The 22,211-nt window shown below is 34.9% G+C and overlaps 2 protein-coding genes across 4 annotated transcripts in view; both read left to right on the forward strand.

Moving 5' to 3' along the window:
* The window catches only part of LOC306873574 (runt-related transcription factor 1-like), a 57,991-nt gene extending 51,634 nt beyond the window's left edge, over positions 1 to 6,357 (forward strand). For all 3 annotated transcript variants that reach the window (XM_079422972.1, XM_079422973.1, XM_079422974.1), the window contains 2 exons: positions 2,512 to 2,637; positions 3,136 to 6,357. In XM_079422972.1, the coding sequence (XP_079279098.1) occupies positions 2,512 to 2,637; positions 3,136 to 3,650 (641 nt within the window). In that variant the 3' untranslated portion in view covers positions 3,651 to 6,357. The remainder of the gene's footprint in view (positions 1 to 2,511; positions 2,638 to 3,135) is intronic.
* A 4,637-nt stretch (positions 6,358 to 10,994) lies between these two features.
* On the forward strand, positions 10,995 to 21,255 carry LOC306874012 (protein downstream neighbor of son homolog). The gene is made up of 10 exons (XM_079423670.1): positions 10,995 to 11,422; positions 12,415 to 12,495; positions 12,575 to 12,772; positions 13,666 to 13,844; positions 14,500 to 14,678; positions 17,452 to 17,551; positions 17,634 to 17,753; positions 18,468 to 18,666; positions 19,300 to 19,515; positions 20,596 to 21,255. The coding sequence occupies exons 1-10, from the start codon at positions 11,108 to 11,110 to the stop codon at positions 20,731 to 20,733; spliced, it is 1,725 nt and encodes a 574-aa protein (XP_079279796.1). The 5' UTR covers positions 10,995 to 11,107; the 3' UTR covers positions 20,734 to 21,255.
* Positions 21,256 to 22,211: the final 956 nt, after the last annotated feature.

Consider the following 22,211-nt stretch of genomic DNA (forward strand, 5'->3'; position numbering starts at 1 on the left):
AGTCACAACTTTGATCGTTCCCACAAATCGAACCTCTGAGGATCGCAATGAATTCTTCTCAGGAAAATGATTTCAAAGCCACTTCTAAAAGATGTTTCCAGTCATTACAGGAACACTTTCCCAAGTCAACTCTTCTCACTTCCCACCTAGAAATTATTATTTTCTTAACCCGTATGCTATTCATTTTTCCATGGATGACAGAAAGCGTTTAGTAGAGCTGCTCCGATTGGCAATGATCAGTTTAATGATCAAATCTGCTTAATGCATCTTCAAAGAAACCAATTTAAATATATAATAAAAATGTTAGGGAGATTTAAATATCAGTCTGTTTTTCACACAAACCTATTGTAAAACTGGAATATAGCATATATAGATTCATACGGACTGGTTCCTTTTATTTTAGCACTATTTACACACCTTTTGTATTATTTATTAATATTTTAATCTAGATTTAAATTTTATATTTTCAGTTTTCATTTGAATATTAGTTTGTTGTTGTTTTAATGTTATTTAATTAATTTAATATATATATATATATATATATATATATATATATATATATATATATATATATATATATTAATATTTCCAGTTGCTATGTCATCTAATATTTTTATTTTAATATTAATTTTTTTTTACTTTATTAACGTTTTGATTTAACGTTTGATCATTTTTATGTTTTATATATATTTATATGTATTAGTGCTGGGCAATGATTAATCGCATCCAAAAATAAAGTTTTTGTTTATATAATATATGTGGGTGTACTGTGTATATTTATTATGTACGTATATATAAAGACACACACGTATAGTATATATATTTAGAAAATATTTACATGTATATATTTATATTCATATAATTTATATTATATATAGATATATTTAATATATAAGCATAACATATTTGTCTTAAATATATATAAATGCATGTGTGTGTAATATACATAATAAATATACACAGTACACACACATATATTATGTACACAAAAACTTATTTTTGATGCGATTAATCTATATTTATTTTTATAACTGTATATTTATTTACTTTTACATATTTATTTAGTTTTAGTAATTTTAGCACTTCAACTTAAACCTATTTTATTTCAGTTGCCAAGACAATATTTCCAATTTTTGTTTGTTTTAAAAAATATATATATATATTTATATACTATACTAAATATATATACTTTATTCATGCTTCATTTAAGCTTTATTTAAACGTCAATTTTTTTATTTTTAGTAGTTTTAGCAGTAGTTACATTAACAGCACTGATTTGTATGTAGCTTATATTTGGTGTGTATTTCCCCGTCTTTTATATCCCCGTATTTTTAGTAGCCATGTGTGTGTGTGTGTGTGTGTGTGTGTGTGTGTTTGAGCCCTGTAAAAAATGAGTCCCGCTCGCACCGGATGCCGAATCCGCCTCCAGCCACCCACCCAGCCATGTGTGACTCCTGCTCCAGATCACAAGCCCTGAGCCTGGGGAGGGAGGCAGGAAAAGAGGGGGTTTCTGGGGGGCCTGGCAGCGGCCGTGCTCTGGCTGCACTTGAAACGGGCACTCTTTGAACACTCTTTGGCCGCTGTGCATAATTTGCTTCCTCTCTGATGGCTCTCCCTCCCCTTCTGTCTGGAAGTCTGCAGACGAGCGGCGAGCGTTTATTAGACCGCAGGGAGAGAGAGAGAGAAACTCATTCTGAGAGAATGTCTTCTCCTCCTCCTGCTCCTCTCACTCCATTATTCAGTGTCCTCGTGTTTGTCTTTATTATAGATCCTTTTTTAACACTCTACTGATTTTGATTGGTCTGTACCCTGTCATTCAAAAGCTTTTTAAAGAAATTAATACTTTTATTCAGTAAGGATGCATTAAATTGATCAAAAGTGACAGTAAAGACATTCATTATGTTACAAAAGATGTCTATTTCAAACAAACGCTGTTCTTTTGAGCTTTCTATTCATCTGTGAATCCTGAAAAATAAATGCATCATGGTTTTCACAAAAATATTGAGCAGCACAACTGTTTTCAACATTGATAATAATCAGAAATGTTTGTTGAGCAGTAAATCAGTATATTATTATGATTTCTGAAGATCATGTGACACTGAAGACTGCAGTAATGATGCTGAAAATACAGCTTTGATCACAGAAATAAATTATTTTGTAACATATATTCTCTTAGAAAACAGCTATTTTAATTAGTAATAATATTACTGCAGAATAATATTATTGCAGAAGGGACTTTTGAACAATAGCGTAATTAATATGGCAATCATTTATTATATTATCATCTGATACAATCACTGCACTGTTTTTAAGGGATGTGAACATGTGAGGTTACTGGACGGAAAAACTGTAATGCATAAAACGTGTGTGTGTGTGTGTGTGTGTGTGTGTGTCTGTGTTCTCAGTAGCCATTAATAATATTTCTGTATTTTTGAGAGTGTATTTCTTGGATTTGCTAGTGAAATGGAACGGTCATAAAGTCATTTATTGAATATGAATGTTTGGTTTCAGATTCAAGGCAGATGCAGACGTCTCCGTCCTGGTCGTATGAGCAGTCGTACCCTTACCTGGGTCCCATCTCCACCCCAGCGGTTCACCCCACCACACCCATCTCCCCCAGCCGCAGCGCCATTCACTGTGAGTTAAACCGTGCTGCAGGGACACTTACTCGGTACTTTTTGTGAGGGGTTTGTTAAATCAAAATAATACTTAAAAATAATCATTTATTGTTTTGTTTTGTTTTTCTTGTACTCCAATGATTAGTTGTTTTATTTCTTCCTTTTTACATTAAATAAGTATTTAAATAATTAAATAAATATTGCTTCAGTTATCAAACTCGTAATAAAATTAAGTGTCTGATTAATAAATTGTGAAATTATTAATATTAGAAAACAACATTAGTTGATCTCTCATTAGTATCCCATCCAGGTAGCTGATAGAAACATGCAAAAGAACAGTATATGCCATAAATTAACATAATTAATAATTACATATAACTGAGTGAGTAATTAATGACATGGAACGACATGAGGGTGCGTAAATGACTAAATTAGAATTTTTGGGTGAACTAACCTTTTAATTGTTGATAGGAGTTTTTTATCTATATAACCAATCGAGTGTTTTGTGTTCCTGCAGGTCCAGATCTGACGGCGTTCACTGACCCTCGCGTGGGTCTGGAGCGTTCCTTCCCGTCGCTGCCCTCGCTCCCAGACAGCCGTTTCTCGGACCCACGTGTGCCATACCCCTCCGGAGCGTTCACGTACACACACACTCCCGTCACCAGCGCCATCGGCATTGGCATGTCGGCCATGAGCAGCCCGGCAGGCCGCTATCATGCATACTTACCCCCGGCGTACCCCGCGGGCTCCTCGCAGGCTCAGGCCGGCCCCTTCCAGCCCGGCTCGTCCCCGTATCACCTGTACTACAGCAGCGCCGCCGGATCCTACCAGTTCTCCATGATGCCGGCTGGAGGAGGAGGAGGAGAGCGTTCGCCCCCGCGAATCTTACCGCCCTGCACCAACGCCTCCACAGGCTCCGCCCTCCTGCACCCCTCGCTGCCCAATCAGAGCGAGGTGCTGGTGGAGGCCGAGGGAAGCCACAGCAGTTCGCCAACCAGCCTATCGGTGGAAGCCGTCTGGAGGCCGTATTGATGCTCGCTTGACCAATAGGAGGAGGCAGGGCCGGATTTACACATAGGCAGTCTAGGCATGGGCCTATGCTCACTTGTCCAGGGGGGCCAAAACACAATGAAGAGATATATAATATTTTTATTATACGATGGGCTATCTACAACAGTAAAAGAACCAAAACCCCAGAAAACGAATGTGACCCTGGACCACAAAACCAGTCATAAGGGTCAATTTTTAAAATTTATATTTATGCATCTGAAAGCTATATAAATGCGCTTTCCATTGATGTATGGTTTGTTATGATAGGACAATATTTGTCTGAGATACAACTATTTGAAAATCTGGAATCTGAGGGTGTAAAAAAATCTAAATATTGAGAAAATCACCTTTAAAGTTGTTCAAATGAAGTTCTTAGCAATGCATATTACTAATCAGAATTAAGTTTTGATATATTTACAGTAGGGAATGTACAAAATATCTTCATGGAACGTGATTTTTACTTAATATCCTAATGATTTTTGTCATAAAAGAAAAATCAATAATTTTGATCCATACAATGTATTGTTGGTTATTGCTACAAATATACCTGTGCTACTGATGACTGCTTTTGTGCTCCAGGGTCACCTATAACAAATAATAGGGTAAAAAATGGCAAACTATTTCCATGTTTTCCACCTTTTCGCTGTCACAGTACAGACACACACTCGCACTCACACGCAGATACGTGAGCAGAAACTTCCCAGCGATGCCCGTGATTTTATGAATAGTTTAGCAGCTGAAAAGCTACATGACATTTCTCAGTAGTGAGGTTCTTGAAGCAGTTCAATTTACAGATTCGCTGTTAGTAAAGATTGCTGCTGAACACCGCTGAGAGACGCACAGACGCAGGTATTCACACGCGCTTAATCTCTCTCTAATAACTGCATTAGACGGCATATCAATGGCTCAAGCCTCTGTTATTAGCTCTAAAATTACATTTTGGAATTTAAAATGTAAGATTTGGGATGAGGTGCGTAGGAAATGAGTTCAGGATGGAAACATGACAAATGTCTTGAAACAAATCATCTGAACAATGTCTTGAGGTGTGGTTGTGACTCTAGGCCAGGGGTGCCCAACACTGTTCCTGGCGATCGACTGTCCTGCAAAGTTTAGCTCCAACTCTAATCAAACACACCTGACTGCAATTTCCACGCGATCCTGAAGACCTTAATTAGTTGCTTCAGGTGTGTTTGATTAGAGTTGGAGCTGAACTTTGCCGGACAGTCGATCGCCAGGAACAGGGTTGGGCCGTTAAAAGAGAAATTAGAGAAATAATGCACTTCCTAAGTGGTAATGTAGCCACGACGCTGGAGCCTAATGAAATGGCTTTTCTCCGTTCTCAAACAAATTAAGAACTACATTCGATCTTTATTGACTCAATGCAAACGCTTATTGCAATAAAGAAAACCCTGTAAAGGTTTCCACTGATTACAAAATATTTTTATTCACTGGGGTGATAATATAATATAAAAAAAACCTGTTTTGCCTATGTCACGGTGAGAGGTAAATCCGGCCTTGGGAGGAGGGCAGCTGAACGAGGTGGATTCTGATTGGACTTGACGGACGGATTTTTGTTTTTCACAGCGCAGCATGAGACTCGTTTGTTTTTTAAAGTTGTAGATAGTTTGTATTGTTATTATTAATATTATTGTTATTATTATTACTGTTGTTTGTCTCGTCATCACTGTACAACTTTGTTCATCAGTGCCAAATATGTTTAATGTCAAACAAAACCTCAAGGCCGGAAACAGACTCTACACAAACGCTTAGCTGACATGATGCAAGAAAATTAAGACAATTTTGGTGTTAATAAATGCATGTAAAATACCTTTGCAAAAATATAATGCTATATGCAAAAAATTATTTAAAAAAATCACAATGCATTTAGTAGTCTAATGATTACTTTTTGTTCTTTTTGCTGCTTTTTGATAATAAGCAATAAATATTTATTAAATAAAATATAAAAAAAAAATTCAAATATTGGCTTATTGAGTTATCAGACATGAAAGATAAATAAAATTACAAAACAATATGAGTTGATCTCTATTTAGTATTCCATTCAGAATATGATATAAACATGTCAGCTAACTTTAAGTTGCTCAGTTGACCATAGAAGAAGATGATTTACTCCGTCTACAATATCGTGCATTGCATTCAGACACATGAGTGTAACGATGCATGAAATGGATCTTGTTTGTGTTGAACTTGTGTAGAGTCTGTTTCAGGTCTAATACTTTTAAACTGATCCGCAATGAAGAATCCAAATGCGATCCGTTCACGATTGAATGGTGTGAATGGGTCGACAGATGCTCAGTAAGTTTCATTGTGGTTCCTTGCGTTGGAAGTGAAGAAAGCAAAGCCTCGCTCTTAAGAGCTTCAGCAGACTTCAGACTCTTTACATTTCCAGGTTTACGAGACTTCGCACCGGTCACTGCCTTTCACGCTCGTTCAGTGAATTCAAGCTTTCCGACTCACGGTTTGCTGGATGCATGGGAGATGGGAGAATCATGGACCTGATTTTTGTGTAAATAGATTGTAAAAGACTCACACACTCGACACGGTTCTCAACTTCCACAATTGTGAAACGAGCAAAGCCTTTTGAAATGCAGCTTCATTTTTTCCTTTTGTCCTTTTTCGACATTTCTTTGGAGAATATAACACTTTGTTGTGAAGAAACTGCTTATTTCTATATCATGTGTGCTGTGTTTCTTTCTTATTAGTGGTGTGTTCAGCGTTTGCAGTAATCTACCCTGATGGTATCATTATTACATTCACATAACATGGACCTCAAATACACGCTCCAAAGTGCATGTACTAGTTACCATAGCACCTGGTCCAAAAAATGTAATACCATAGTACTTTTTTCATCTTAAAGAGATGAAACAGACACAGGCGAGCAACACTCTGAAGCACTCAAAACTATTGTTATAAGGCCAACATGAAATCAAAACTGGCTCAAATTATATACACCTTACTGTGAATGACTGATCGATGCACATTATCCTTTGGAGTTTTGACCACGCATCAAGAGTCAAAATTTTCATTTGTCACCTGGTCAGCGGCTTCGATTGTGCATTAAGTATAAATAGGTAAAAATGTTCAAATAAGAAGAACATAAGAAATATAATGAAAAGTAATAATAATAGCAAAGTACAGCAGCAATATGGTAATAAATCAAGTTATTTTAGTATCGAGATACTATTAGTTTTTATTCTTATTTTCATTTTGTTTAAATTTTTATATTTTAATTTTAGTTACAATTTTAGAAATTGTTTCATTTTTAGTAGCTTTTTTAATGTTCATTTTTTTATTGTAGTTTTAGTAATTTTAGTACATCACAATTACTAAACTAAACTAAATGAAAATTAGAAATGTTTGAGAAATTTTAAATTTTTTATATTTTATTTTAGTAAAAGTTTATTGCAAGTAACAAAAAATATTTTGTGGTTTTATGTTCAGTTTTAGGTTAGGTTAGGTTAATTATAATAACCCTATTTATAATAAAAAACTATTTACAAATATTTTGCTCCAATTAAGTTATTGAACAGTTAAGTTCTGAATATTCTCGGAACGTTCAAAACATGCAGTTTGTAACGTTTTAAAAACTTTATACAAACGTTAAGGGAACATTCCATTTGATCACTTTGCAAATATTATGTGAAAGTTACTTTTTTAGAATGTTCCCTGAAACAAGTAACATTTAAAAAACATTTAGAGGAGCATTCCATGAACAATAAATAATGCTTTATGAACATTCGACCAGATAGCTTCAAATGAAAGTTCTGATAACATTGTTTGTTTATAACTTTAAAAGAACCTCGCCAGAACATTCAGAGAACGCTAGTTCCTGATGGACGAAATCAAGCCCTTTCCTACATTAATTCACATATAACACTAGAAATACAGTCAAACCAAAATTTATTCCGACACCTTCAACATTTGTCACATTATCATCACAGTTTATTCGCTATAGTTTAGAAAATGGTAATAAAATATGAGAAGAACTCATGAACTGTATCAGAATAAATTCATCTTCAGATCATTTTGATAGAAAGGTATGTAATGAATTGGGTTGAATAGCTGTCAGCTGTTAAAAATTTAAAGTACACAATTAGATAATAACACTTTAGGTCAAACAATTATCAAGCAATGCTTCATTTTGCACTGTAAAAAATAAAAAAGTTGAGCCAACTTCAAATTTTAAGGCAACCAGCTTCAGCAGATTTTTGAGTTCACGCAACTTATTTTTGTAGGAGATTCTCAACTTTTTGTTGTATAAACTTAAAACAACAAGTTGAGAAAACTCAAAAATCTGCTGAAGCTGGTTGCCTTAAAATTGGAAGTTGGCTCCACTTTCTTTGTTTACAGTGTGTTCAGTCTGTGGTGGAAAAAGGTTGCATAATTTTTGGTCCAATTTTACTGGTAGTAGGAATTTTTGGGTATAATATGTCACAGTTTACTGTACCCTCACTTACATGAACTTGTCCTGCACCCACTTGTTAAAAAACAATATCAAAAACGATATCTGGCGTCGAAATGAATTTTGGTGACTGACAGTAAAGTGGCTTTTGATGTTAACTTGAGCGTCTGGTTTTCCCAACGGTGTCGACCGGTGCTGATCTGACAGGATCTGTTGGTCTAGTGAGCATGTGCCCGTGTTTAACGCTCATACGTCTGTGTACTATTCTCAACCCAGGAAGAATTTACACAGAGACGAGCCTCGACCTGCCCGCGGCCTGCAGATACAACTGATAAACTGCTCTCGTTTACAACCTCTATTTGTACTTCCCTCTTTCTGTCCAGAATTAAACACACACAGACCTGCAGGAGACGCAGGGGCTAAATAAAGGCAGACCTGTCCCAGGACACTGCCGGCTGGCCCTCAGCTATAATTGTGGTCTAGGAGTCGGGCCAAGGCCTATAAAATCAAATCGCCGTCTTAAAAAGAGCTGAGGGTGAGAGAGCAACATGACAGAAACACACACCGCCGGCCGTCTGTCTGACAGAGAGAGAAATACTGGGCTGAATGCTGGAAAGTGGGCTTATTTCTAGTAATCAGAGTCTGCCTGATGCTTTCTTTGCTTGGCTTCTACTCGATTACTTTGGAAAGAAAGTCCAACGAACAAAAACAACCCTCTAGATCACAAAACGACTTTGCAGACACACTATAATTCAATAAATTAATAACAAATATTCTTAATATCCATAGTAATTGTACTCTAATGATTACAGTTACATGTGGTATATTTTAACAATTTAAAAAATATATAATTAATGTTGCTTCAGTTATCAGATGCTTAAAACAATCAGAAAACAATATCAGTTCATTTCTGTCTATTATTCCATTCAGGTAGCCGATAGAAACATAATAACTTTGCAAACCTATAGGCCATATACATTAAAATAATTACAAAAACATGTATATTGCATTTTATGATGATTATTATTATTATATGTTATTTATGTTTTTGACAATCATTTAACTATATTTATTTATTTGTTTTCTAAATGTACGTTTTGGGAAACACAATAAATTCAACTTACAAAAGCACAAAAAATTAGGAAAGAGCATCTTAATTAAAAGAAAGTAATAAATAATAAATATGAACTATTTTCAGTTGAAAAATTAAATAAAAAATATTTATTTTACCGACTGTCCCTTTACTTTGAAACAGTTGAAATAAACATCAAACAAGTTACAGTTTTGTTTTGAAATACATATTTATTTACATATAGAGCTTTAAAATGAATCCAGATGATTATATCAGAAATGATCGAGTTCTTTTGATCACAGGTTTTGGCTTCTCGAGCAAATCTGAGGCCAGTTTTACTGGGGTCTTTCACTTCAAATAGAAGCTTTTTTCTTTTTGCAAAGCTAATTTTGTGTTTCCATGTAAATATATTCTTCAAAAACCAAGTCTCATCTCTATATTATTATAAAAATGTCCAAGTTTAGCTCAGGGTCAGGCGGTCATCCATCACGCGTGTCATCAGGATCGATCTGAAGAGCCAGAACCTGCAACAATCATCCATACCCACCATATTCAGCTCTGACACCTCACATCCTCATTAATCACTGATGCAGATGATGAATAGCAGCCAATTAATCCTGACATCCTCTCATTAATCTAGATGCTGATGTATTGAAAGACAAGGGTGACAGAGGCTAGCATTAAAAACAAAAACAACACTGGAAAATACTTCAAATCTCTACTGATTAAATAAATAAACATATAATATTATATTATATTATCAGAGGCGGACAAAGCACACGACTCCAGAACTTGAGTGAAAGTACAGATACTGCAGGTCAAATATTACTCTATTACAAGTGAAAGATGTAAAGAAACTCAAGTAAATGTACTTCAATACTGTCCACCTCTGTATATTATATTATATTATATTATATTTAGTGCTGTCAAATGATTAATCGCATCCCAAATAAAAGTTTTTGTTCATTTGTAAGTCGCTTTGGATAAAAGCGTCTGCTAAATGACTAAATAAATAAATAAATAAATAAATATAATATATGTATGTGTACTGTGTTTATTTATTATGTATATATAAATACACACACATTCAGTATATATTTAGAAAATATTTACATGCATATACATTTATATATTTATATTATTATTTATTTAGTCATTTAGCAGACGCTTTTATCCAAAGCGACTTACAAATGAAATATATTATATTTTATATTCTAAATATATTTAATATATAAACAACTTTTTTCTTAAATATATACATGCTTGTGTTTGTATTTATATATACATAATAAATAAACACAGTACACATAAATATATTATATAAACAATGGATGTGATTAATCGTTTGACAGCACTATATTATATTATATTATATTATTAAATAATATATTAACCATAGCAACCATAACTAATATATTAACCAAAATAAACCATTATATTATATTAGTGAAGTTAAATGATTATAGTCCACAAAATCTAAACAATCTTAGTAGACCTATACAATCTTTCTGGACAATTTAAGTGCAAAACTAATTATGTGGTAAGTATATATTTAATATTTAAATATAAATGTAGATATTAACTGTTAATATTAGAAAAACAAATATGAAACAGCAGTGACTTTACATTTGTAAACTGCTTCAGCTACGATCATAAACTTATACACTGTAGGCCATCTGCCAGAATGCATGGAGTATTTTATGGACTATTTATTTGTTAAAGACAATGTATGCATATTTTACTTTCTTTAATTGTGTTACTGTGGAAAAACAAACATGAGACAGTAGAGACTTTACATTTGTCGGGCGTTTCGCTCGTTCCGCTTATTTGCGTCATCACGCAATGCGCTGACGCAATGCCGCTACGCGCGAAATTTTGAGCGCTGCGGTCCAAACAAAACAGAGCAGTTCCCGCTTCACTCAAGAATAATCGAACGGGACGCTCAGAATGGCGGAGTTGAGCTGCTACTCTCCCAGCTTTAAAAAACCGTCCGATGTCCTGCGGATGAGACGGAAGCGCGCGCGGAGGACGGTGGACGGGGTTCGTCGGTTCTCACCGGGACCGCTTCTGAACGCACCGGAACGAGCGAGCGGCGGCGGGAAGCGCAGGAATCCGTTCGCCAGCATCGAGAACACGGTCAACAGCCCCAAGAAGAGACCGCCATCACACAGCGGTGCCCTGGACGAGAAACCCCCGAACACCGGAACATTACTGAGAGAGGAACTGATCAACACCGAGCTACAGAAACAACACGAGAGAACGGTACATTACACTCAACTGTACTGTGTGTGTGTGTGTGCGCGTGCGTGCGTGCGTGTGTGTGTGTGTGAGACTGTGTGATATTAATTTACCATGATATTAACATGACATTCAATATACATGTAAATACCACATAACTTTAAACATGTATATAAATAGAATGTTATTTTTATTATGTTTGATATAAAATATTAATATTTTTTTAATATAGTGTGTACTTTTATATTTTTTAATATATAAAATATATTAAAAATATATGTTAATCCATATAGTTTTATTATTTGTAAATGTAAAATGTAATTTATTTTTAGATTCAACTAAAATATTATTCTTAATTTAATACTATTATTTTTATTATATAATGTTATTACAGCTAATTTTATTATATTATAATATAAAAGAATATTAGCATTTTTTTGGTTAAAATATTTTTTCTTTAGCTAGACCTAGTCATATTATTCATAATTGATTTTGTACATAAAGTTTAGATTTTTTGAAAATAATAATAATTTTAGTATTTTTGTCATTTTGATAATTTTATAAGGTGTAAGTTACTTTTTATAATATTATTTTTTTACATTTTTTAATTTATATATTAGATTACAAATGTTTTTATTTTCATATTTTTTATTCAGTTTTTTTTTATGTATATATAAAGTTAGTATTTGTAGTTTATTAGTTTAATATTTATTTATAGTTATGTAGTGGGCTCATTGGGGTCGGGAAATAATATTTACTCATAATAATAATAATGTTATCTTTAACTCGGTTATTTATAATTTCTTACAATAAAAAGTTTTGATGTTTGATTTTGTTTAAGATCATAAGCACGCATTTCTAAATCAGACATTTACTCTGAAAGCTGCTATATAATATCATATTGGTTATCGGCATTGTCATAAAAAACGAATATTGGTCTAATTTTTCTTATAATTGTTTTGGCATGTTTACAGGACGGATGTACATGTGGTAATTGTGTTGTGATCTGTCTGCAGATGCCTGCTTGTCTCCCTGAAGATGCTGGTTTGTTTGAGGAGGACCTGTTTGAGCCGGAGAGATCCGCTCCAGTGCTGAAGGTGTCTGTCACAGTTCCTCATGACTTCTGTTGTGGTTGATCTGTGTTGATGAGGTTCACTGACGTGTGTTTGTCTCTAGAGTCCAGAGGCGGTTTGTGACGCGGCTCCAGCTGAAGTGTGTCTGGAGTTCCCGGCCGATTGGTCTCTGAAAACGCGTCTGTTGTTCACGTCTCCTCAGTCGTTCTCGTGGGCCGAGCATCTGAAGGCGCAGGAGGAGGCGCAGGGCTTGAGCTCTCACTGCAGGGCCGAGTTCTCCAGCTTACCTGCTCAAATACAGGTCAGGACACAGTTATAGGGAAGGATATGTTCTGTAGACTATCTCAAACTACTAGTAGAAGTCAGCCTACTAATAAATGATTTACACTTCTATTTTTATATTACATTTAAAAATATTGTATTTTATGACTTATTTATAAAACAAGGTTTATACTAGGGATGCAACAATACAGTTAGTCCACGGTTCAATACGTACCTCGGTTTTTAACTACGGTTTTCGGTTCGGTTCTGATGGCTTGGCACGTCAGCGTGTTTTTTGAAACAAATTTATAAAACAAAAAATGTGCATACTGGAAAAAGCATGGATTATTATATGTCTGCTAGGGCTGTCAAATTGGCTGAAAAACTAAATTTGAATTTTGTACTAAAATATTATCAATATTCGAATTATATTTTAAAAGGCATCATTTCTTTTGGCTTCTCTTCTGAGCGCGTATCGAGCAAAATATTACCGTACTAATGCACTTTTCTTCAAAGAAATAAAAAAACAAGCCTATCTTTGAAAACAGTTTAAAATGATGTTTATAAACCATATATAATTAATTGCGTTGCTCAAAAATTAGAAACAACAAGCATCGTGTAAGTATGTATAGTTTAATACTATAATCACCGAAACTCAATCACAAAGAGTAGCCTACTTTTTTAATTTAAAAACATGAGATGCAGTGGGATGCAGAAAATCTGCTATAAATTCTCAAGACATGTTTTTCAAAAGTTGAACTTGTGTTAATTTTACATGGCTTTCTAAACGTGGCTCTCTTGTGCGAGACGCGAGTGCAAAGGTGATAGACGTCCCTATAGAAAATGTGATCATATGCGTTCTGTGTGAAGAGTATTTCAGAAGTACACAGTTAATGCATTCCAATTGTATGAAGTAATTCTGATGTGTTTCAGGAGCCGCGGGGCTGTACGGAGCTGCGCTGGGGGTTTCATCAGTGTCTTCAGTACTGGCAGCACCCGTCGCTGCCCTGGCTCTCGCTCTTCCCGCGGATCGCTGCAGAGCGCAAGTTCTCTGGCAAGTGCATGCCGTGGGCGCAGGACACAGCGCTGCAGCAGAGTCTGATGAGCGACTGGTACGAGAGAGGAATGAGTTTGTGAAGTTTCTGTCGCATGCATGTAGGGACGGACGATATCTTATCGTTTGCGACAGGGATGCATGATATTTACAGACCGATATTGGAATCGGCCGCTAATGGCTTGAAATGTAAATATCGGCATCGGCCCGATATGATAAATTATGCAGATATGTCTTACCGATAAGATGATCCCTACATCACATGCATGAATATTAAAGGATTAGTTCACCCAAAAATGAAAATTCTGTCATTAATTACTCACTGTCATGTCGTTCCAAACCCGGAAGACCTTCGTTCATCTTCGCAATACAAATTAAGATATTTTTGATGCATTCTAAGAGCTCTCTGACCCTCCATAGACAGCAACACTACTGAAATGTTCCCAGGTTCAGAAACAGTAAGGACATCAGTAAAATAATCCATGTGACATCAGCGGTTCAACCGTAATTTTACGACGCTACGAGAATACTTTGTGTGCAAAGAAAACAAAAACAAGAATTGTTGAATAAATTGTTAAATTTGTGTTCCGAAGACGTACGAAGGTCTTCCGGGTTTGGAATAACATGAGAGTGAATTTTCATTTTTGGGTGAACTATCCCTTTAATGCTGGCCTGTGTTTTTGTTTCTGACTGAGGTTTTGTGTGTGTTGTAGGTCTGTGAGTCTGACGTCTCTCTACAATCTGCTGAAGGCTCGACTCTGTCCGTATTTCTATCTGTGCTCGTATCAGTTCACGGTGCTGTTCAGAGCGGCCGGTCTGAGCGGTGCTAAAGGCATCAGCGCACTGCTGTCCCCCACCACTAGAGGGCTGCGCGAGGCCATGAAAGCGGAGGGTAAGATCTAGGCTTGGGTACCGTTCACATTTTAACTGCTACAGTACCGGTATCTATACCTGAAATTCCCAACACTACCTTTTTCGGTACTTCACTCTCTGTGTATTAATAACAAAAGAAAAAAAAAGTCCAAAACTCTCAACAATTTCAACATTTTGAACAATAGGTCACGATAATTTCTTTCTTTCTTTTTTTTTTTTTTTTTTTTTTTTTCTCTTGTATGTTTTAATCTTTCTGATAATCAAATGAAGGCATTAATCATTTATTTATTTTTTAATCAAATAAATTAAAGCCTTTTATTTTTTGGCAAACAAACAGGTTTATTGTTAAAATTAATACATGGAGGAAAAATTGTGAACATTTTAAAAAGTTTTAATAATAATTGTAGTTTTTTCTACAATTAAGTGGTTAATCTGGTTGTAATATTTATTTTATCATTCAATTGTTTTATTTAAATTTGTCAGAATATATAAAGACGTACATTATACTGTACAAAAGGATTACAGTAGTAATATATTTCTGTTGCATGTCGCACTTTTATTTTGACAGGTTGCCATGAAGTTTGTGTATACAGTATGATATGATGCTAGTTTTCTCAAATGAAACGGTAAAATTCTCATGAAGTGACTCTCAGAGCAGCTCTGGAGATTGAGTTCATGTCGTCATATAGTGACACTACAGCCCCAAAATCACCGCGAGCGTCACGTTTCAGTATTATGCTTCAAAACCGCATCTCCGCCATTCATACATACAGAGGTGGAACATGCAGGATTCATATTTTCATTTTAATATTCACAGACATTAATCCATATCGCGAGTGACAGACCTACTTTTGATTTATTCATCCAAAAATTGACCATTTCCGTGGCATTTTGCGCTATAAAAAAAATTCTGTGTATATATACAGTATATATTAGGGGTGACCCAAAATAGTCAACAATTCGATGCTTCGATAGGAGGAGCCTGATTCGACTCCCAATCTCAGTCGAATATTCGCAGGGTGTTATGATCGTGATATTTTGGCTGTATGGAGGGTGCTCAAATGTCTGATTTCACAGAACTACCGGTTTTCTCCCAATAAATTAATATACAGTCTATTAAGATAATGCTGTAAATAAGAATCTGAAAAGGAAGCTTTAAATATTTTAACGTGCGTGATCTCTTCAGCACGAGCACTACAAATAACAATGCATAATGTTAATAACTGGGACTGTCATATAACATTATAATGAGAACACTATTATAATAAAACGCTGCTAATTTTTCGAGTTTAGTTGCTTGTTTCTGCATGTTGTTGTGAGAAGAACGCGCCCACAACAAGAGTTCATTCAGAGCCGCAGACACGTTCACTTATAGGCTTTATCTAGACAAAATCCCCCGAATGCATAAGTCGTAATATTAACGTTATGTTGTATAAATAACGAAGCGTATTCTATATGAGATAAATGATACGTCAAACGTTCCCTTTGATTAAAAACATGCTATCAAATGCTCCATTCTACTGGTCATCTTCAGCGCACGGCCCAAAGCAGAAATGCAGAACATTAATCTCTCTATATATATATATATATCTGGGTAGTTGACAAATAAAAATTGGACAGTGTCCTATGGTGTGACATAGCAAAAATTTAGAAAAAAAAAAACACATAACAATGAGAAACTTATTTTCATTCTTAGAGTTTCAAATAGCATGAGAGAGGTTTATCTTCAATGTTAGTTTTTTTTTTTTTTTTTTTTTTTTTTTCGTCACACCACAGGACAAAACAATCCGTCAACTACTAGGGGTGGCACGGTTCGCAGAAAAAACGAACCGAACTGTTCTCCACACACGGTTCGACACGCACTAGGACCGCGGTTCAACTTAAATCTGACAACGCATGTGTAATATGCCTCAGAACGCAAGCAAATATCAAGCTCTCTCTGAAATATTGTGTTTGAATGGACAAATTCACACACGCATGTGTCTTGGTAAGTTTCCTATAGCAGACATAGCCGGCTGAACGTACTGTATCAGTGCATTCTCTTAAAGTGACCGCACTTTCTTAATATTAATCATACAGCAACAACAAAGAAATCACTTTAATTCATTAATTTCAATTTATACAGTCAAATATGCAATGCTGTTTTACATTTGATTACTTTATTCAATTTCTGTACCTAAAAACTAATGCTATAGACCTACCTACTGAAAATCACTGATTATTTTATTTGTATCTTTACTCTATTGTATTTTTATTTGTGTTACTTGTAGTTAGATTATACTTATTTTCTTTATTTTTATTTGACAGTATAGTTTTTCCCTAAACATACTGAACCGTTCTGAAACTGACTCTAAAAGCACGATACAAACCGAAAAGTGAACCGTTCCACCCCTATCAACTACCCATACACACATATACTGTGTATATATATATATATACAGTATAAGTAGGCCTATACATAATTACAATTTGAAGCAGAAATATTTAAAAACTAGTGTACATTGTTTTCTAATAAATTTAATTGTTTTGCTTGTAAATGTCTCTTTGTATCCACTTATTTTTTTTTGAGAAATCATTCCCCAAATAATTCTTCATTGTTTGTACAGAATGACCATAAAATACCTTGAACCTTATTTGAAAATTTTCATTACACCCTTGAAGTGGTATTAATAAAACATGAATTAGTTTTTGAGTTGCAGTGATTTTAGCACAGTTTTAGCACAGAAGAGTCAGTCACTGTAATGCACATCCTGGAGTGTTGTTATTGCTTTCTGAAGTGTGTTTGTGTTCAGGGATAGAGTTCTCTCTCCCTCTGCTGGAGGAGAAGAGGAAGAGCAGAGAGCGGAGTGAGAGCGGTCAGACTGAAGACGAGTCGTCAGCCAGCGGCGCGGGGTGAGTACAGGACCGCTCTCTGCTGATGGGATGCTGATCTGCTTTCAGCTCATCAATGCATTCATCATCTCTGATCTGACAGACTAAGTGAGCACAGTGAAAACGAGGAGGAGGATGATGACGATGACGGTGGATTTTCCTGGCTGAAGGAGATGGGCGTCCAAGACAAGATCAAGAAACCAGATGCCATTTCTATCAAACTGTATCCTTTACAATCATGTGTTTATGCAGTGCTTTCTTTAGTTACGAAATCTGGTGATTATCTAATTGTTTATATTTTTAATTCGATTTAAAAAAAAAAGAAAAAAAATATATATATATATATATATATATGTATGTTTTCATACTTACATTCATAGTCATAAAAATAGTTTTTATTCATTTTTATTTATTAATTTAATTTTGGTTTGACATTTTAGTACTTAGTTAAGTTGAACAAAAAATTTACATTTAAAGCTGAATTCAATTAAGTTAATGTTTAAATAAATTATTTTAGTTAACATTTATTTTATATTTTATTGGATTGTTTTATTTGATTGGTTTTTAATGTAAATAGACATCGTTTTTATTGAGAGGTGTGTTTAACTGCTTTGTTTAAAAATGTATCACCTGAATTTATTTTAGAACTTCTGTCTAGTGTTGATTTGAAATGTCTATAATAGAATAAATTACACAAGGTATGCAATTAAAGTTATGAGATCACCATGAAAATGGCCTTCATGCTGGCATGGCATTAAAAAGTGCATAAATAACATTTATTTTATTTCAAGAAACAAACATGTTTTTGTTTTTTTTGTTGTTGTGTTTGTTTTAGTTTTAGTGAAGTATTATAACCCTACATTTTATGAGAAGCACCCTGTAGTTTATTAGCCCAAAGCTCAGTTCACCTGATCTCGTTCCTTAACTCGCACCGCAGTCGTAAGGAGCACAGAGAGGTGTGTTTGGACCACAGACCGGAGTCCGTGGTGTTGGTGGAGGGTTCGAACACCTTCACGCTGCTTAACTTCCTCATTAACTGTAAGAGTTTGGTGGCAGGAGCCGGTTCTCAGGCGGGGCTTCCTCCAACTCTACTGGCCCCTACAGCCTTCAGAGGGGCCACACTGCACACGCTCAAGGTACGAGACCTCGTCTTTCACCCTCTAGATTTGTGTTGTCATATTCTTAGCATTCAAGCGTTTTTATTTTTCCTTTTATCACTGATTTAGACTGATGTTTTCACACACGTTTACTAAAATTGCTGTATTTTTATTTTGATTTATTGTTTTATACCTTTTGTTTTATTACATAAATTTTTCCATTTTTTATTTGTTTATTGTATTGTATTTTAATTGTATTTGTTTTTTGCATTTTGTCATTTTATTTTATTTAAATTGTAATATTTTATTGCTTTTCATTTTTCACTTTTACACTATTTATTATATTAAAATTTACTTTATATTTTGTTGCATTGTATTTTTTTTTCGTTTTTATTTTATTTGTTGTATTTTACTTTTATATTGTGTGTGTGTGTATATATATATATTTTTTTTTTATTATTTCACTTTTAACATTTTATTGTATTCTAGATTTATTTACATTTATTGCATTGTATTATACTTTTTTATCACTTAATTTCATTTTATGTTGTATTTATATTTAGTATTTTAATTTATAATTTTTTACGCCATCATCAGTATTATATCATGTGTTTTTTCTAATGAAAGCGATTTGTCTGTTTGTCTCTCCTGCTGCGATTGAAAACGCTTCAGGCCCGGACTGTGAATGTGAAGACTCGGGTGAGAGCGGGCTATCAGGACGTGTGCAGTCTGGAGGTAACGGGACCCATCATGCCCCACACGCTCCACGCGCTGACGCAGCTCCTCAAACCCGCTCAGAAAGGAGAGTTTTCTGTGGGTCTGTACACCCACGAGCCCACGGCCATCCTGAACGTGCCCCTCAGCCAGACCTCTGACCCTCAGCAGCTGGTGCGTTCAAACTCATGCACTGTTTTAGCTCTGTGACCGGGTGGAATTAGTTACATTTACACTGGAGAAAAAAGATGTAGGATTTACTTTAAAACTATTTTTTACTCTGTAATTACTTGGGAAATTTAATAGCAAATTCAAAGAAAACGGTAAGTCACACATTGAATTAAATGGCATTTTGAAGTAGAAAAACTGAAATATTTTCTTGTAAAACATACGACCAATGTTTTTTTCATTTTCTTTCAGTGTGCACATGCATTCAAATTCTAGTCCAGGGATTCCCGAACGTTTATTGTCAGGCAAACCTCTTATTTTCTTGAAATACCCCTGAAATTAAGATATTTGAAAAAAGCTAAACATTTTCATATTCATGCTTCTCTGATGTTGGCTATCAGTCACATGACATACTAGTAAACAGATAAAATATTACTTTTTTTTTCATAGTAGGTTGTTTTATTTATTATTCTTATTTAGGGCTGCATGACTGCCAGAAAATGAATTTGATTATTGTTACATATTTTGATTTGAACCATTATTTTAGTAGTAGTTTTTTTAAATTTAAAATTGTTTAAAGAACATAATTTAACATTGTAAATAATTTTTGTATTTGTTTTATATAGTTTGTTTACTTCTAAATAAATTATAATTTTAAAGTAATATATAAATACATATTTGTAGTTGATATATTATTTTATTAATATTGCTGGTTATAACCAATTATGAAAAATGATTGAAATGTATTTTTGTTTTTCACTGTATATGAAAATGATCATTTATTTTACACCAAGTTATACTAATAGTAATATTTCTGTCATAAATTCTACACTTTCAAGCGTTCAGACCCTAATAACAAAGCTTTTATTTTGGCGGAATACCGGTGAAATGCTGTAAACATCTGTCCACAAAACTGTTGGAAATAATGCAGATGTGTAAATAAAGTAAACCTAGTGCCCATTGCATTCCCAAACACCGGTTAAGCAGTTCATTTCGTCAGTATTGCACGTTATTTATTGTTTTTAATGTGTCTTATGTCTGTGTGGTCAGAAGCGCTCATGCTCTGATTTGGTCTTTGGTTTCCAGGAGTCTGTGGTACAGGATCTGGGCAGGTGTGGCCTCCAGCAGAGCTCCATTCAGCAGCTGGCCACGCCGAGCATGCTGGGAAAGAGCGCGCTCAGACAGCTGCACATGAGAGACTATTCGTACAGCTGGAAGTCCTGAGATCCAGCTCTGGGAGAACATTAATAGAGAGCTGACAGACCCTGCCTATTAATATCTGTGGCGTATCAGGCTTCCAGTGACGCTCACACACTCTCTTCATCTTTATAGACACTGGGCTTGTGTGTAGCTTTTAGTGTTGTCTGAAAGCATTAGGAGTTTGGACGGTCTAACTTGTTGTTTTAAATCAGTTTTATTTTTATGGGCTGTAATAATGTTTTAGACTGTGTGTGTGATTTAAAGTGAACTTTTTAATCCGCATCTCTTGATGAGAAACAGCTAATGACTTCCTTGGGAAGTGACGTGTGTTAAAAGCTTTCATGATTATATTTTTGACTTGAAATCCTTTTTGCCCGTGTATTTATCACACTTGTATGAATTTATTAAATGAATAAGTTGAAATATTTTCTGCTTTTGTATTTCTCGTAATATTGTCAAGGATGAGTGCAAAAAAACTTGCCTCTTTTAGACTTGCACTCTATTCATTTACTAACTGCTTGTTTTCTTAAAAAAAACGATCTTCTCTAATCTCTTTGTATTCTATCTGTTTTGTAGCAACTTGCTAATCATGCTCACAACATGCTTAGCAACCACCCCATGTACCCTAGCAACAACATAGCAATCAACCCGCGTGCCTTAGCAACCACCTAAAATACCCTAGCAACCGGTCCTTAGCATTTATATATGTCTGTCTATCTATCTATCTCTGACAGACTTCAAAACATTCAAACTTTAAGCTTTTAAAACTATTTTAACCTTAAAACTGTTTCAGACTGAAACTTAAAAAGATTTTTAACTTCTTAAACTTTTAAAACTTTTTCAAACTTTCTGGTCCGGCTTTCTCAAGCCAACTTAAATTATGACTTAAACTTTTTTATCTAGTACCAGGCAAAATAAACATTAATTGGTGCAGGTTTTTGTTCTTATATAAGTAAGTTTGGATAAAACTATTTAAGCAACTAGGTTTTTACAAACCGCTCGATCTTTGTGTCATTGTCCTCGTGTGAATCAGATCAGTCTTGCTTGTCTTAAAATAGAGCCAGAAGTGTTGAAGAGTGTAAATACTTGAAGTCAAGCCAAGAGATGCCATCATTCAGAAGATGATCCTGGAGCCCGTGTGCCTCCTCGTCTAACGTTTCACAGCCTCGACTTATACATTAAAAATACTCAAAGTCAGAGGTGGACAAAACATGCATGAAGGACAGAATCAAGCCTTCACGTCACCAAGCTGTTAAATCCATGCGAATGCACTGCAGTATTGTAAAGGTAATGGCATTACTGCAGTATAATGTTATTAACTGTGATGATGTATCGGGTCATAATTCAGCACCCATGTCACCTCGAGCCCTAAACATAAAGCAGCATCTGTGCAGCATGACACTCACGGACAGATTCATGTTCTCTCTGTTCAGCATGTTACTCGGCCCTCGAGCGCACTGAACTTCATTGTGATTGAACTCAAGACGAGGCGAGAGTGGCTT

This window comes from Barbus barbus, assembly GCF_936440315.1.
Source record: "Barbus barbus genome assembly, chromosome: 8".
Taxonomy (NCBI): domain Eukaryota; kingdom Metazoa; phylum Chordata; class Actinopteri; order Cypriniformes; family Cyprinidae; genus Barbus; species Barbus barbus.

Excerpts from the sequence above, each read along its gene's own strand:
- LOC306874012 (XM_079423670.1), top strand. The coding sequence starts at position 11,108 with ATGGCGGAGTTGAGCTGCTACTCTCCCAGCTTTAAAAAACCGTCCGAT. Across the intron at positions 13,845-14,499 it reads CAGAGTCTGATGAGCGACTG|GTCTGTGAGTCTGACGTCTC; the intron begins GTACGAGAGAGG and ends TGTGTGTTGTAG. Across the intron at positions 19,516-20,595 it reads CCTCTGACCCTCAGCAGCTG|GAGTCTGTGGTACAGGATCT; the intron begins GTGCGTTCAAAC and ends TTTGGTTTCCAG.